This window comes from Buceros rhinoceros, unplaced genomic scaffold (assembly GCF_000710305.1).
Source record: "Buceros rhinoceros silvestris isolate BGI_N320 unplaced genomic scaffold, ASM71030v1 scaffold15458, whole genome shotgun sequence".
Lineage (NCBI taxonomy): Eukaryota > Metazoa > Chordata > Aves > Bucerotiformes > Bucerotidae > Buceros > Buceros rhinoceros.
Window position 1 is genome coordinate 107,333 of NW_010426470.1, and position 18,152 is coordinate 125,484.

At 41.3% G+C, this 18,152-nt stretch overlaps 1 protein-coding gene across 1 annotated transcript in view; it reads left to right on the top strand.

The window, feature by feature from the left end:
- The window catches only part of SVEP1 (sushi, von Willebrand factor type A, EGF and pentraxin domain containing 1), a gene marked incomplete at its 5' end in the record, with an annotated part of 105,546 nt that extends 89,464 nt beyond the window's left edge, over window positions 1–16,082 (top strand). The window contains 7 exons of the mRNA XM_010141522.1: window positions 416–589; window positions 2,038–2,214; window positions 3,056–3,226; window positions 8,183–8,278; window positions 10,866–10,961; window positions 13,786–13,879; window positions 16,052–16,082. Coding sequence (XP_010139824.1) covers window positions 416–589; window positions 2,038–2,214; window positions 3,056–3,226; window positions 8,183–8,278; window positions 10,866–10,961; window positions 13,786–13,879; window positions 16,052–16,082 — 839 coding nt within the window. The remainder of the gene's footprint in view (window positions 1–415; window positions 590–2,037; window positions 2,215–3,055; window positions 3,227–8,182; window positions 8,279–10,865; window positions 10,962–13,785; window positions 13,880–16,051) is intronic.
- Between the last annotated feature and the right edge of the window lie 2,070 nt (window positions 16,083–18,152).

The following is an 18,152-nucleotide window of genomic DNA, read 5'->3' on the forward strand; positions in this document are numbered from 1 at the left end:
TTAGTTAAGTGTCAGCATCTTGCACCAAACCCATCCTGCATCTCACCTAGTATTTCTTGTAGGTGTGCAAAGGGCTGCAAGTTTCTAGGTATCCGTCAGTGGCAAGAAAGAACCATTTCCATGTTTTTGCCCCACTGACCCCAGTATGAAGTCATAAATGTGTCCTCTTCTCCCCATCACTGCCACATTTTGCTGACCTGAAAAACGGGGCTGTGGCTTTTCTCGATCACTGGGAGGAGCTCCTTCTCTAGCTTGGCTACATTTCCTTCCCAGGGCTACTGAACTCTCCCTCAGTGCCCCTCATGACTTACTAGGCTGTGGCTGCTACTTTAAACATACAGTGTGAGTAATTCAGGAATTGTTGGAAGTCCAGGTCTAATATCAGGCTGAATTAATGAGAGCTCTTCCTTTGCAGAGACCAGATGCAAAGTTCCAGTTTCTTTGCTGAATGGGAAGGCGATTTATGAAAACAATACAGTTGGCAGTACAGTAGCATACTCCTGTGAGAGGGGATACAGCTTGGAAGGGGAACCTGCAGCAGAGTGCACAAGAGATGGAAGATGGAGTAATCCCTTGCCTCTCTGTAAACGTGTGTGTTTGCTTTGTACTGGAAAAGTGGTCTCAATTTATAAGCACTGAAGGCTAGGCTGCTCTTCATTTAAACCAACAACAGAGGAGAGCAATTTTTGCAGATTTTTGTAAATATGTACTGTAATTTTCTTCTGAAGTGGTCATGAGCAGAATCTGTCACTTGCAGTTTTAAAAATTGGTTTGGCCTACAGTGAGGTGTTTCTTGGTGCACATCCCATTTTTACAGAGGAACAAAGGGAGCAGGTGCTGAGATACATTAAAGCATTAACTTGTCTGAGCGTATTTTTGTGACAGTAAAGGAATGAGCTGTATTTTGCATAACTTTCTGTGTTTGGAAAGCTGATATAAAATTGAGTTAACTGTAGTCAACCACTTGATATGTGTGGAGCAGCTGAGAGAAAATTTTGGAGGACAAGGCAAAACAGAGGCTTTATTGTTGTCTACAATTGCCTATTAGGAGGGTGTAGAGAAAAAAGAGCCAGACTCTTCTCAGAGGTGCACGGTGGTAGGATGAGAAGCAGTGGACACAAATTGCAACAAAGAAAATGAAGTATCTGAAGAAACTTCACCATCATAGCAGTCATAGGAAGAGGGACCCAGAGAGGAAATGAAATCTCCATCCTTGGAGATACTCAAACTTCAGCTGGTCAAGTCCCAGAGCGACCTCTGACCTAGCAGGCCCTGCTTTGAGAAGGAGGTTGGACTTAATGGCTGTATAAATTATTCTGTGATTCTGTGAAAAGGCACCTTACATATGCTTGCTACGCACACACACACAATGGCCTTCCTTGTTGCTCTATATGTCCGTAACTAATTTTAAGATCTACTGTAGTCTTAGAGTTGTTAATTGAGATATTTAGTTTTCATATTAAAAGGACTCACAGGATTCCAGTTTCAGGAAACTGGCATCAATCTCTACTGTATAGAGTCCAACCTTTTCTACATTCAATAGACTATGCAAAAATATTTCAGAAGCTTATAGCCAGCAATAGGTATGATTATCAGATAAATTCTAAAATCTGATTAATATTATTGTAAGTCTTTCCTCAAACGCCTGGATTTTTGCTGCTCTTTATTGGTCCAGCCCTTCAGAACAAGAAGTAGGATAGGACTGGCTCTTTTTTATAGTAAGGTTATGATAAAAAGGAAGGATAAGAGCGAATGGTTTGATACTAACAGGTAGGATATTTCTTACTTAAATCCTTAGAATGTCTTCACTGGCATCAGTAGAGTATGGTAGCAGGTGATGTGACAGCAGAGAAGCAAACCCCAAATCTCATAACGTTACATCAAAATACAAGTTAGACTTGCATGCAGCATCCATTTCTATTGCTTTTCATATGATTTTGAAATTTTCAGAAACTGTTCTAAAGTATGCTCTTCTTTCCTTCCTTCCATCCCTTTTTCCTTGCTTCTCTTTTTTCCTCACACCGTTTCTTTGAACAGCAAACCCTTGTCCTGTGCCTTTCATAATCCCAGAGAATGCCCTTCTGTCCGAGGTGGATTTTTATGTTGGTCAGAACGTATCCATCAGGTGCAGGGAAGGCTACCAACTGAAAGGGCAGTCTGTGATCACCTGTAATCCTGATGAGACCTGGACTCCAGCAACAGCTAAGTGTGAAAGTAAGTACATGAGGTTCAGTTCCACAGCGGCTTGGTGTTTTGCAGAGGGCTTTATCACGCAGGAACATGACAGCACGGACAAATCAGCAGAGCTCTTCAGCTAGATGCAGTTATTCTTGAAGAAGAGAGCTTCTATCTGCTATTGCCATTTGGAGAGGTGGGTCACTCCGAGGGATTCAGGCACATAGAGGTGACCTAAGAAGCTCTACAGAAGAGCTATTTCTTTTTTCTCTCTGACAGAGTTGTTTCTTTAACCTAGAATATTTCTGTGTGGGTTGATGCCCCAAGAGCATTCATCATACCACTAGGTCCTACTGTAATTTTCTTCTCAATTAATGTTTTGCGAGCACCGGAGCTGGGATTTATTGTTTGATTCCCTAAACCTGTGAGTTTATGGGTGATGAGATGAGGGTTGTAGGGAATGGTGCTGCCTTTTATTGTATTTATTGACAGTGACAGAAGGCATGGTGTCCTTTTGCAGGCATGTCTGAAAGCTTTTTGGCTTCTTGCAAGAGATATTGTTCAGACAACATCACTTCACTCCACAAACCCAGTCTCATGTATACCCTGGGACCATTTGAAGTTTATGATCTATATGGTGCATATAACAATTGTTGCGTAGCCTACAACTGCCGTTCCTGGCCATCTACTGCTCACTGAGTGTACGTACAGGTTCTCCCTCTGAATGTCTGCACCACAAAGTTCAGCTTACAGATCTCCTGTCAGAGGTGTCTCTTTGGCATCTCCCAGGTCCTTGGTGCAAAGCACTGTGTCCGGTGTTAGAAATGGTGTTGTCTAGGCATTGCAGTTTACCAGCCTTTGGGTGATTTCTTTTGTTTAGAGATATCTTGCGGCCCCCCAGCTCACACAGAGAATGCTCTGATTCGTGGTAGCTTCTATCAGTATGGAGACATGATCACCTATTCATGCTACAGTGGGTACATGCTGGAGGGGCCCCTGCGGAGCATATGCTTAGAAAATGGAACATGGACAACACCACCTACCTGCAAAGGTAAGGGTTTTATACGAACAGAAGCGTATCTTAACTTGCCATAAGCATGGAGATGTCATTCTAGCTGCAATAAAAGTGAAAGTGAAATTTTTTGTTAGTTTCAGTGCAGTCATTTGGTTTCACCCAGGGTGTTTAAAGTACAGGGTGTTGCTTTATTTCCAAGTGAAAGAGAGGGCTTCCACAATTTTTCTCTTTAGTCACCACTACATACATTTTCTTTTGCTACAGTGTTGTATCCTACACCATACATCCTCTCTTCTCACGTCTTTTGTGAGAAAGTGACAGACACATTCATCTTTCTGACGTGCTGAGCCGTTTCAGATAAGCACCACCAGTGAGTTTTTCAAAGATGAAGCACTACAGAAAACAAAGTAAGAGATCCAGTAGGTGCTTAGTCTCTCACTCTGTTCAGAGGTTGGCAGCTCCTGAAAATTTTTTTGTAATAAGGTGCTTAAGAATAGGTTGATAGAGCTCACTAAATAATACGCACTAAGTACTGCAAAAAATTCGTAGTTCTAACAAAAAGACAAAGTCTCACTTTTCCAGCCCTGACATACCAGCAGGAAAATGTTACTTTCTGGCTTGTTGAGCTAAAAAAAAATCTCATGTTTAAATTACAGAATTAACTCTTCCATGCAGAAGATTCAAATAAATAAAAAGTTTTGAACAGAAAGTGGGGGGAAACAGCCCAAAACAGAAGAGATTATAAACTACACAGTTAAAAAAGGTAGAAGCATCTTCAAACACTAGCTTAAAACCAAGTAAGACGCATAGCAAAAGGGTTCCAGGGTCACAGGACTTTGATGGAAGAGACCTTGCCATCTACCATTTCTCTGTCAGAAGCTTGACTAGCCTGCTGCTGGGCAGTTGGAGAGCCATGAGTTAGCTGCACTGTGAAATCTTATCTCAGATGGTGTTATCTCAGCAACCATACTACAAATTGAGACTTAGCTAATTTTTTTAGAAATGTGAGAATTAAGAGCAAAAAACTCTAGAGCACATCAGTGGCCAGTCACAAGGAGACCGATTCCCTAAGTTCAAGAACTCCCACAGAAGAAGAAAGGTGCCAGAACGCTCGTCTGGGAACATTAGAGCCATCATCAAAGTTGTCAGGTCTGCCTCGCCTGCAAATCTCAGGTCCCTGTGTTGAAAATAGAAACAACAGTAGTTTCTTCTTCCTTAAGAGATTTTCTGTTTAGGTCAGAAGCCCTTTGGAGACAGAGGATTCTATACTGTGCTAAGCCTGTCTAGTCAGGGTCTCCTTGTCATTTTTTTAATGAATTCTGACAGCAAAATATTACGACTGTTAAGACCTAGACAAGCTGAGGTGCCCTGTTCTATGAAAACAGGCACTCTATTTAAGCTGCAGGGCCAAAGTGGGCAGGTAACTCCTGAACATTTCAGGAATTAGAGAACCTGCTCTTGAAAACCAGGTTTCTCATGGTTATGTGACCATGGCTTCCCACTGCCATGAAGAATCACCTGTCAAGTAGCCAAGTAGAGAAGATTTACAGTAAAAACACCTGAATTACTTCAGATGTTAAGAGGTATCCAAAAGTCCTGTTAGAAATTTACACTCCCAGCCCTGTCTGAAAAGTCTGCAATTTATCATGTAATTTATTTCTAAACTGTGGTGACTACAGAATTCAATGGATTTCTCTGTGTATCAGCTACACGACCTAAGCTACAATTCATTAGCAAAACTGTTTGGATATTTTCTCTTCAGATTGTAACACTTTGGATTTTTCAACTGCCCCTTTAATATTGCCAGCTTTACTTTTTATTCTTATTTAATAAGTAGGAGTTACAGAGAATGCTACTTTATGCCAAGTGATGTAATTTTCTACTAGGAGAAGTTCTTGCCACTGGTAACTAGCAACCTGGAAGGACTGGCCTGCAAAGAACTGTCAAACATATGTCCTGTTTGCAACATTATGGAGACTACTAGGACTGCTCAGGGGAATAAGTATTAGGGAAAATCATTTCCAAAAAATGAAGTGATGAGGTGGACAGATGATCAGGATATAATGCAGGAGAACAAAGCAGAATAATGTATCCTTTGGTGTACTAAGGAAGACAAATAACAATTTCCCCCCTGCTTTTTACCTGAAGAGGAACTAAAAAGGACTAAAGATGTTTCTGAGATGACCGACCTGTGTTTTCATGACACATGTCAAAATAATCTATTACAATTGCTTCATAATTCATTTGAGGGATTTGCCTAACAAAAGGCCTACAGCACCCAAGCCTTTGTGGTCTACATCAGAAGCGACATAAAAGCACTGTTTGTAATGACTCATGCTGCATTTCTTCGTTTTGGCTCTGTGAGTTGATTATGCATGTGTCCTAAGCCTGCTTGAAATGTTCTGGTCTGGTTGAACAGGTTAGTTAACATAAATATTATAATTAAAAATCAGATTTTGTTAGCTTCTTAGGAAGAGCCCTCACCACAGCTGCACTTGCCTGAATCACTGCTGGTTAGAGGTTGCAGGCCAGATTCTGGTCTGAGTTTCAGGGGTGAGAAGTGTGAGCCTGAATCTGCCAATCACAAACACCTGCAGGACTCAGCAGGCTGCACAGATGCACACAGCTTGTTTGCCTCCTATTTCTTCTCTTTGAAATGCTCTAAAATCTGTGTTGTTTGCTCTCTGCTGTCTTCTTGTTGAATAGGAGTGGTCAGTGTAGAGCTGCCAACCGAAAGGTTCATACCCCATCAGCCATTTGGATGGCATTACTAGAGGACAGCTGAGACATGGAGGAAATTGTTCACTTGCAACAACAGGAAAGATTTTTGGCAAAGCTGCAAACAGATCAGAAATTATTTTTTCCCCTTCTTACCCATGTTTGTTCTTGCAGCAGTGTAACATCTTTGTGTCCTGTGGAAATAACTCTCAGGCATGGACTTAGCAGGGGGCTCTCGAAGAGTAAGATTGATACCATGGATATGAGATCTGCTACCACTAACTGAAGTCACAGTTCATGGTTCCCATTCTCTCCCCAGCACATCAGGACTCCATTTGCTGTGCTTGCTTTTACAATAGCAAAAAAAGATAATGACATCTCCCCACCCCAAGACTTTCTCTAGTCTTGTCTGTCAAGTGAAGAATAATCCCCACAGCTACAGACACAGAGTCTCTGCCTGCCTAAATTGGTGTTTAACAAGTGCACACCTAGGAATGATAGTGTCTTAGTGAGTTTCACAAGAGCCTGGGCAGAAATCCAGAAAAAGCCTATCTCTGCCCGAGATCCCGGATTGCTGACCAGGATGGAATTGACTTTCAGAGTGATTTCTGTAATTCACATGAATGAGAATGAGAATATCTTCTCCACTGACAGAGAGAGAGAAAATACATTTCAGAGACTATTTTTCATGGGCCTTGAATTTATCATGGGATATCATTTATACAGAAACTTTTTATCTCTCATCCCATTATACATTCAAGGGATATAATTTTAGTGGTGTGGATCACACAAAGCTTTAAATGGTTTTTTAATCAACTTCTGTAATTTTTCAGTGCACAGAAGAAATCCGGTTGGCACACTTTTCTGCTTTAGTCAACACCCAGAGACAAGCTGTCTGCGTAGTCCTAGATATTTTTACAAGAAAAATTGTTCAAAATGCCTGTTAACATACTGCAACGTCTGCGAACCTGCCAGGGCCTAAAGTCTCTTCCCATTATTATTATCAGCTGAGATTTGATGGGAAGACTCTTAAATGGCAAAAGCTTTGGCCTGATTTCAACAGACTCCAAGCCGTAGCTTGCAGCTTGGTATGTCTTAGCTGCAAGAGTGACTCACGTTTGGCTCTATCAGGGGAAGATTTACATTCGGTCCAACACAGAGCTCAGGTCTGAGCAGTGTTTCAGTATGCTAAACCACTGCTTGTATTTAACACTAACATTGAACAAGACCTGAAACACTCAAAGCCTAAATCGCATTTTGCACACCTCATAACTAATTAAAGGTAGGGTGCAATTAACAGTTCAGACTGTTTCCTGAGGTTACTCTGTGTTTATAACTACCACTTATTAGAAGTTAGTCTGATTACTTGTTTGTTTTGCAGTATCATCTCAAAGCCACAATTTTTGATCTTCTGCATGTAGTATGTACACCAGTATGACAAGGATTGTACTTCCTCCGATGATCTTTAAGTCTAACATGTTTGTACTTAGCTTACCACCCAATTTTGTAAAGTAGTCCTGCTTTCCCTAATGTATTAGCCCCAAGATACGGTGCAGCATCATGCAGTAACAATTATGAAGTCCAAAGCCCCTCCAGTCCAGGCAACATTATTAGACTAGTGCAATGCAGTCCACTTCTTCAGATTCCTCACATTTATGATCAGGTGCTTATTAACAGATGTGCAAGCCATGGACCACCAGTCAGCATTGAAGTTAAGTGAGGTTTATGATCACACTTCTCATTACACTGGATTATAGTGCAATAAAAATTACTTGTTTTACCACAGTGTTTAATCTTACTTTTGCAATATGCAAGATGGCATTATCTTAGTGCTTCATACCATGGTTAGAAGAAACCTTGATTTTATTTTACATTCAATTTAGAAGAGAAAAAACAAACAAACAAAAAAGGTAGTAGTTTTTGTTTGGGGTGGGGATTCTTTGTTTTATTTTACAAAAATGAGTGGTGAAAAGCAGATAAAGCATAGCATCAGTCTTGAAACATTATCCAAATAATTTTCCCAGCTGCGCTGAAAATTTATCAGTTTTTATTCTTGCCATGGACAATTTTTACACATTCTTGCTCACAGTATCTAGTTGGACACATAGAGCCAAAAAAAAAAACGTAGCCCTTGAAATCAGTCACGTTTCTGAACTTCACTACATTTGTTTGTTCTCCTCTAAACTTTGCAACTTTAAAGATATGTGCAAGTTTTTGAATTACTAAGCTTCTTATTAACCATCTTGAGTTTGTCATCTGTCTGTCGGTTTTCAGCTGTCTGTCGGTTCCCATGTCAGAACGGTGGCATCTGTGAGCGACCAAATGCCTGCTCATGTCCAGATGGCTGGATGGGTCGCCTCTGTGAAGAACGTATGTATATCATCTCTGAGTGTAATTTTAAGGATGTTGTTGGTAAGACAAGTGAATTTATTGCAGTGAACCAGGTAGGAAAATTAAAGGCATAGGAGCCAAAAACATAAAAATCATTACTTTAGTCTGCTTCATGGATTAGAAAGAACAGAAAGGACCAGCTCATTGCTTGCTTTTTTCTAGACAAATGACCATCCCCTGACATGTCCAAACCAAAACAAGCACTGTTATAATTGATGTGATTTTATTTGTGGGTGATCTTTCACTATGGTAGAAGAACAGCCTGCTTCAGCTCTCCCAAGTCTGTTTCTGATAGCAATACATGATAGTTTGGGGGAAAGAACAGGAATTAGAACAAAAGAGAAGTGAGTGTTCTTCTGGTGACTGCATGTGTTTCATGGCTTCGTTTTTTATCAGTCTGTGATTATCAACCTGATGAATTCATGTTCAATAATACAACTGTGGCACCTTTTCCATGCTGTGCTTCCTGTCCTGTGTACCTGTACCCCAAAAAATCAGAGCTGGCTTTCCTTGGCTTGGAACTCTGTATAGTTGGAGAACTGGATCTGTTCTGGTTGAAAAGAGCCAAATCTGACTCTTGGGTCCGTCAGAGATTCCCTGGGTGACACTGAGGATGCCAGGTTGTGCCATGTTTCCCATTTTCTTCAGAATGATCTTAGGAATTTGGAAGAGCTAACCCTTTTGTGCTGGCCTTGCTGCTGCAAAAGAAGCCTTATTACTGTACACGTAGGTTTGTGTGGATAGAAAAGGAAAGTACCCCTGCTGTATTTAGTACTTAGTATGGCTCTGACATTAAGGTTTATTGTGTCCAAGAACACTGCAGCTGAGGAGGTGTCACTTTCCCTAGCTCTGAGTGTACATGGAGAGGAGGTTCAGCCAGTTTATCCTTCTGCATTTATGGAAATTCCAGCTATGTGGTGCATTCGCACAGCCCCTCTTTTGCTGTCCCTATGTCTGCCAGTACCACCTCAGCCAGATATGCAAACTCAGTCCTCAGTATGTTCAGTTTCAGCAGAAGAGTATTGCATCTGGCAGAATAGTGTTTGGTATGCCACAATTGATTTCCTTACCTTACCGTTATTATGGTATTTAATGCATTCTTCAGGACCAGAGGACATATTTCATGCCCCTAGTCATTCTTCCCAATTCAGACCCTGTTTTCCTGTATGAGGAAAATAAACAGGCAGCTGACTAGCCAGATCACTCTTCATGTAGATATAGGCACTAGCTCTGGGTTTTTTTTTTTTCCTTTACTTTGCCATAAGTAGCAAGGAGAGGGGGAAAGAATTCCCACAGTTGGTTAGGGCTGCCTCAATTTTGCAGCATTGCTTGTCAAGCAGGGTGCACCAGTGAACAGAAAAAATAGATGTAGTCTTTGGAGTTGAGGGCCTCTTCTGGAAGTCGGGGTTTTTGAGTGCTAGCATTGCTCAGAGGTATGTCAGAATCAGGCCACAGCGAGGCCACAGAGCTCTGAGAGAATCAGTCACCTTGTAGTTCACAGTACATTCCACAGATAACAAGATAAATTTGTCTTCCTGAGAGAGGCCAAACCACTCTAAAAAACATGGAGAGCACTTCTGGTTTAATACATGGTGATACGGGTTAGTCCTGCGAGCTCTGTGAAAGTTCACTATTCTTTTTTTATCCAGGCTGATTTTACCTAATCAGCTTCACCTCTGCTGTGCAGCAGAAGAGGAATAACCTCTGCGTCGTTCATCTGCAGCCCCCATCCACCTTCCCATTATAAAACTTCACTGGAAGTGCCACTGAAGGGTCCAGATTTGAGACCCAGCTCAACCCATGCTGTTATTAGAGCGTGTTCACACAAGCACCTCATTAGTTAGAGCAGTGGAGATGGTAATTTTGTGAAGGTACTAAGTAATGAACAGTGTGCACACTGGACAGTTTTTCAGATCTGCTCACAGAAGTAGATTGGTGCTCCGTCCAGAGGACATCAGCTGCTTGGTATCTGCTATGTTTCTTCCCCAAAGCTTCTAGCTACAGTCAACCTGTTGTGCCCAAAATGCCTTGTATCAAAAGCCGTCGCTCCATGGGGGAGCTTGTGATGTCACCTGTCTCAGCATGCTTTCACTGACCCAGACCAAGTGTTTTTCTATGGGCAATGCATGGGTAAACTTGTTCTGGATGTTACGTTGTGGGACCCCAGGGAATCCACAAGCAATCCAATTATTTGTAAGTGAAACGTGGACTGATTTTGTTAGCCACCTTCACAGAAGTGGAAAACATCTGTGGATATTACATGTGAGAAACAAGCAAACAGCCTTGCTCCTTTCCAGTAAGCTCAATCCTACAAGCATCTGAAGACTCTGGCAATTGCTCCAGAGTGTCCATTAGTTTTGTCATCATTCCTTCTCATTTCTGGCTGCCACACCAGTCATTTGCTGATCATGGGGGTAGATACTACTCAGCTCTTCCAACACTGCATGCAAACACTTCAAGGGGTAGTACCGTTTCTAATTAAAGATAAGTTAATTTTCTTGCACACTTTATTCTTTGCTTTCATGGGAGATAATTCTTTTCACTGGTTCTCTTCTCCTCTCCTTAGCAATATGCATTCTGCCATGTCTCAATGGAGGTCGCTGCGTAGCCCCTTACCAGTGTGACTGCCCCCCCGGATGGACTGGATCACGCTGCAGTATGGGTAAAACTCCTTCACCCTGCATTTTCTTCTCACTTTTTGTGACTCTACTGTGAACACCTAGCATGTTTCTCTAATGACTCTGTAGCAGTGCTAAGCTTCTCACAGGAAAAACCCAGACCTGCAATAATAATTCTGGAGCATTTGCTGTCCCCAGGTGTAAGCTATTCTTAGAGTAGTCCCTGATGAGTCTTTAAAATCCTAAGAAAACTTTACTCCCAGGAAGGACAGAGAGCATTCACAAGAGTGCTCGCTGCATAAAGCAGTGCAGGGGAGAGCAGATTTCCAAAGAGAAGAATAAAACTAGACTGTCCATTCCAAGAAAACAATTTCGTTTTTATCTTCAGCACATGCAGGTCACCATTAAGCTCACAATCAACCTGCAGGTTTTCCACCACATAGCTGTCTGGTTTGGGGACTCCCACTTACTGCCTGAGTTCTAACCTAGGCATAAAGCAAGAATTTGTTTAAGGATGGTTGAGTTTAATGGGTATATGGTACCCATGTGGGTGCTTTGCATTAAGTATCATCTAAGTTCTCTGGACAAATTTAACATGTGCTGCATATTGCTAGATCTCTTATTTGCCCCTCACCAAGGCCAAAGGGCAAGTAGCACACCAAAATAATGAGGGGTCACGAGGGAAGTGATTCTAGCCTCCAGACCTGTGTCAGATGAGGCTGATTTGCAATTGGGGATAGTATTTGAACACAAGTTTGGGATATATGGTTCCACATCAAGACTAAACAAGTGTCACTTTTTGAAAGGCTTGTCCCTGTACATAGCCAGTAAAACCCACAGCAACTGAGTCGTCACTGAAATGTCTTTCAGCCATTATTAAACCTCAATCACTAATAAATGTTAACAATTTTAAAAAATTATTTTACAGTTTTTTCACTGTATTTTTATTGTCCAGGTGCACCTTAAGTGATTGTTAACAGGGCCTTAACTTGAAAGCCCAGTTTTGCTTTCCAACAAGACTTTGGAGTGGCCGATTGGGTGAACTGGAGGGGGAATTTATGCTTTTGTTAATGAATGTTCATATTATTTGTTCAGCTGAGGAGAATAGTGAGTTTGGGGGTAAGCTGTGTGATATACTACAAAGCCAGCCGTTCTTCAGCAAATTGAAATTCCAGAGTGGACATTTTAACTCAGAACTCCTTTTGAAGGGTCACTTGCCTAGCATGTAATGCATCATTTCCTTTCATATCTCACATATTCTGCAGTTATAACAGCATAGCTGGTTGAGGATAATAGATGGCTTTTTCACTTTTAGGCCAGCAATTCAAACCTGTTCAGGCTGACCTGCTTTTCAGAAGCTAAAGAAAAAATTCTAGTGAGCAACTGCATCTGTACCAAAGCCTATTTGTAAAAGCTCATAACTACTGCTTATGAAGTTATTAAACCACTTCTCATTTTACTTACTGGTCTTGACCTTTTGCCATGACAGAGCAAAGTGAAATGAGAAATATTTGGGTTAACTGCTGGTCTCACAGGAATAATCATGTGCATAAAGTGGGAACTAAAGGTGTCTCATTCATATGCTTCATTCCAGATTTGGAAGTCATTGTCAACATGACAAACTTGGTGCATTTAATTGCACATGGATGGTCCATCTCTATGACCTCCTTCCTTTGTTCATGTTTGGCCCAGAGGAATTGGAGTAGTGTATTTCCATCTCCTTTCACACTCCTGTGATTAGTCATTTCCATTTCCTGTACTTCCATTTTATTCGGTGTTTTCTGATGCATATTGCTCGCAAGGATATTTCCTAGCATTTGTCCTCGCTTTAGGTCTGTCCTCTAGATATAGCATTATCTGCTTGAAAGTTTTCACATCTTTCAGCTTTCTGCAATAAATATGTCGCATCTGAAGGACTTCATTAAGTGAGTCTCTGAATCTGTTTGTAAATTGTACAGTGTTTTATCTTCCAGTCTCAAAACTGATAGGAAAACTTTAAGATTTTAATTCTGTTTGTTTAGTTGATATCTGTGGGTTAGGCTGTCACGCAAAAGCAGTTGCAGCCATTTCACAGCTGGCCCAGCAGGACCCTGTCAGGCAGGCTGATGTTTGTTCTCTAATTCAAATGCCCTGTACCACCTAGTCACACCTCTTACAGCTATCCAGTGTCTTTCAGAAACTTACTGGCATTCTCTGCTTCCATTCCTTGTCTCCATATAGGTGCCATTGTGTGAAGTCTTACTCCCTGCCTGCTGTTTATCTGTAAATGGCTTTCTGAACTTTAACTGTCTCTGTTTATGCTGCCTCTTTCTATGCTTTTTTACCACTCTGGTAAAAAGTTTACCACTCTGGCCACTGTTTAGCCATCACATTCCTTTCAAATAAATACCCACATTTTCTGTCTAGAAGTAAGGTCTACTCTCCTGTTGATTTTCTGATTCTTCTCTTATAGCCCCCTGCTGCTTCCAATTACATTCTTTTTTTTTTTTTTTGTTGGTTTGGTTTTTTTAGTTTTTTTGGGTTTTGCCTCAGCTTGAGGCAAAAATAACAGAATTTTTAAGCCAATGTAAAATAACACACTGGCTGTTTCATGCAGCTCAAACACTGCAGCAGACAGCAAAAGTAACAGAGAGGGTCAAATCACATTCAGCAGAGATGGCCTCTAAGGGTGCCCTTTCCAGAACCAACCATCTTTTACAACAGACTCAGGACTAATGTCTAAAGTCATAGTTTTGGGAGTAGTCCATTCTTAACTTTATTATTCTTAACAGAATCATGCAGGCTGGATTTTCAGTGCCATGTTCTTAATCAGCTTGTTGTGGATGTGCTCATTAATGCAACTTTGCCTGTGTGTATATTTGTATGCAGCTGTTTGCCAGTTGCCTTGCTTAAATGGTGGGAAGTGCATACGGCCAAATCGGTGCCTCTGTCCCTCATCATGGACTGGACATGACTGCTCTAGGTAAGTGTTGCTGAGCACTGTCCCATAGCTAGCCTGAATCACACCCTACTGAATTCTAAATCTGAAGAATGTGCTATAAATTTTGCACATTTTGAGCATCTCTAGATCCTGTAAATCAGTCGTCGTTGAATGGCTCATGGTTTATGGGCAATCTGGAAAAACCTGAGAGAGTCCTCTGCAAAACTAATGCCAAACTTCTAGAAAATTGAGGAAGTTATACATTTACATGTAGGCAGACAAGGTTTAGCATTATTTTTAATGATGTAAATGGAAATGTTTGTTGTGATGTAATACAGAACGTTCTTCAGGAAATTTGGGTGGCCTACAGTGCGCAAGTGTTCATTGTGAACTGTCAATACCTCAGGTGAGTTCAGGTTCAACACTAGGGTCATGCAACAGATGTCATGAATTACACCTCTCCTTACACCTAGCATTGTGTGGTGTAAACATTTAAAGGGTTCAACACAGTGCCTGAGTCAAGTGCCAATACAGATCACCTGGCAGTGCAGTCCCTGTATCAAGAGACCCAAGCACTGCGCTTAGATCAGGTTCAGCGTGCTCTCTTTCAGAGAGTTTTACCAGTGGTTGTGTTTTGGTTTGCTGATTCATGCCTGATGGGGCCAACAGCAGACTAGTTTTCAAATTGGTGAGACCCATCACCATGTGAGGCATGATTACAAGTCTTAACTGTAGCGTTGTTTTCTAAAGTTAATTTATGAAGTTTGGGTGTTTGGCTTCGAGGGCAGTCTGAACAGAAGACAGTTTTTCTTTGTAAATGTAAAATAACGCACTGGCTGTTTCATGCAGCTCAAACACTGCAGCAGACAGCAAAAGTAATAGAGAGGGTCGAATCACATTCAGCAGAGATGTGCTTCTAAGGATGCTCTTTCCAGAACCAACCATCTTTTACAACATATATAGCATTCTTTGGAAGACTGTATTATTTCATGCTACCATTAAGAACCATTTACAGCCCTGAAGGTGGAAGGCAGGTGGAATGGTAATGATGCTGTTGTGGTCAGTAATCAAATATAATGACAAAACATGCAACATGATTTCTCCTGCTCCCTGAATGAAACAATATTGAGGGTCATGAAATACATGCAAGCCTCAACTCACACAGGCTCATACTAGACACTAGACAGTGGTCATTATCCTGGAGAGCTAAATAACAGCTGGATATTAATGTTTTTCTCCGGGATACAGACAAAGCCTGTGACTTTTTACATTTTTTCTACTCTTCTTTCTGGACAGGTAGTGACATTCCACCCTCCCTCTCTGATATACTGTTTACAGAAAAGATGCTTGATTGAGAAATTACATTGCCCAAAATGAATAGTTTTCATTTGTCAGCTGTGATTATATGTGCCCAGTTGAAGCAACTTAAATGTACTGCCAACAAACTTTAGACGAGCTTTAGGCCAAAAGCTACACATCTGAAGTCTGATAGAGAAGCCCAAGTCCAGTGGATTTAGCAGTGAAAAATTACAGAGTTAACTCCTGAGGCAAAGCAAAGTTTCAGGCTATTACCAAACTGGACTCTTCTTGGGTTTGGTGAGGGGGTTTTGTGTGTGTGTGTGTCTGTCCAAGTTTACAGCTATGTGCAGCATGTGAAGTTTAGGAGAGGTGGATCATTAGCCCTAAAGGCTTATGTTCTAGCAGCTCATCCTTTAAGAGCTGTTTGAGGGGAATTTTCCCACTCAGAACTGGGGATGTGGAGGGAAGGGGACAGAAGCAAACACTGAGATCTGTTTTGTCTTTTGTTAAGCTTTGGCCTCAGCCACTGGTGCTTTTTATGGGGTAAAATACTCTTCAGGGGGCCCAAAAACAACACAGGTAGAAGAGCAGTAAATGCCATGATAGCAAAAATTCACTGTTGCAGGTTAACTAGGTATGATCTGTAAGGGAAAGCTGAAAGGGCCAAAGGCTTTTTTCAGCATCCAGGACAAGATTAGCTCCAAACCACTCTGTGATGAGTCATGACTTACATTAAACGCCAATATCTCTATTCCCCATGCCCACCCTCTTCCCTTCTCAATATGCCATCTTGAGCTGTAGCATGCCAATCCCTGCTGTCTTTCAGACACCATCCTCTTGTGCTTCACTGTTGATCTGGTTTGGTATGTTCAGTACAGCACTGATTTTATTTTGTTTGGGGTTTTTTTGACACAGGAAACGGAAGGCTGGATTCTATCCCTTTTAACATCAGAGCAGCAGTTCTACATTCAGATACCTTTCCTCAGCCTGAGTACCAGGGCTTGGAGGCTAATGCATTGCAAATCAAATCCATTGCTTTCCTTCCCCCCCAGCTCCCTTGTTTTGTATCTTATTTTGTGATACATTTTTACTATGCCTTTCCATTTTTAAAGAAATCCTCTGTATTTTTCATTTACAAAAGTATTATCAAATGTATGCTGCTACACACACCCCATACACACATACAAATGTAAAGATTCTTACTGTCCACTGAGGAAGTGGTTGTGTAAAGTGAAGTCCCTCCCATTTCTTACATACAGTAAGCTAATTAAAACATACTACACTGCCAACCGTGATTAAACAGAGTGTGGCAATTGTGGTTACCATCCACCAAAGGATGCTGTTGTCCAGAAATTCAATAGCAAAGAATAGTTACGCAAAGCTAACTGAGCCAATCATCTTTGCGTTGGGCCTGTTTGCAAACTCACGTTGATGTAAATTAGAAGCACATCTGATAAAATCCATGTTGCCACCAGTTTCTGGTGGGCATAAGAAGAATGTTCTGTATATTATGTGACATTAATATCATTGGAGAGTGTCTTAATGGAAGGCATCAGCATGAATTTTACCCGAGATTTGTTGATAAAATAGTAAAAAAATGTAAAAGACATGAAAGAACATCATGTCATTCAGAGAAGGATGGACCAAGTTTAGCCAAGAAGAGCCTTTGAGGACTTTTGCCTTACAGGCAGTTCAGTTGTAGCTCTAAAGCTGAATAATCCAGGATCCAGCAGTGGGAAGCAGATGGACCACTGCAACTTGCACTTCCTGCTTGCCATGGGACTCACCATCAGCCTGTAACCACCATCCCTTTCCGGTGTAAATTATGAAATACATAGCTAGCAGCTGTCTGCTAGGTGAATGCTTTTGATACCTGGGGTTTAGGTCACAAGGTTTGACTGCCTCTGAGATGGAGAGACGAAGCACTAGTTACATTTACAGGTAAAACTTTGCTGTTTGCTTACAGGAAAGTTGTATTTATGTTATGCAGAACCCTCAGAGAACTGGAAAAGGCCTCTCCAGTATACATACAGGCAGAAATGCTCAGGTGAGTGAGAAATACTGAGAGTACACGTGCTATCAGATTTCTCTTTCTCACACTGTTGATCCCATTGCATCTGAGGATAACACACACCTGAATGCCATCATTAAGTCATGGTCTAATGAATTGAGATGCTAAGATTTGCCAATGGTTAAGCAGGGTAGTGGAATTACAAGGAGGAAATCACATGTATTTTTCGGGGTCAAATGTTTGGTAATTATTGTCTGTTTGCATAAAGCCTGATCTATGAAAGAAGGTGTTAGATTGAGAACCTAAGAGTCATTGATCAGAAGCTCCATTTTGCCCAGTATTATTAGAAAAGTGTGACTTGCAGTCAGCCCTGGGAAAGAAGGAGAAATCAATTTTACCTTCTGTAGCACTCCTGCTTAGTTACCCTCTGAATTAAGAATGTGCATAACCTGTCCCACCCTTTGTCCTTTATAGATTTACCTTCTTTTATGAATGCATGAACTTGGACACAGCAAAGTGATACCAAAATGAGCTCACAGGTACAGTAATAAGGCACTAGTAAATCCTGACACATAACCGATGGCTGTTAGCCCAAGAGCAGAAATGGGGAAGAAAGAAACAAGCAAATTCGTGATCCAGTAAGAGCTTTCAGCCATATAAAAGAAAAACAGATAGATAAAGAATAGGAGTCATTAGGGGATCAAATTAATGTGAATGTAGATTCCTTCCCAGTGGGAGCTGCAACCAGCTGAAGAGTTGTTGTTTCAGCTCTCACAACCTTCTTTTTCTAATGGACTTTGCTAGCATGTAGCAACAATATTCTGTCTCCCAGCTCCACAGCCATCCGTGTTTACAGCTTTAACTGAAGTTAGTGTTCAGTAAATAATGTCCATGTTTCAACACACAGTCACCACCATTTGTAGGCTCTTTGTTCCTTGACCTCCTTGCTGCCTTACCAGCATATGAATGGAAGCTGCAGTCAGCAACACAGGACTTCTCCAGGGA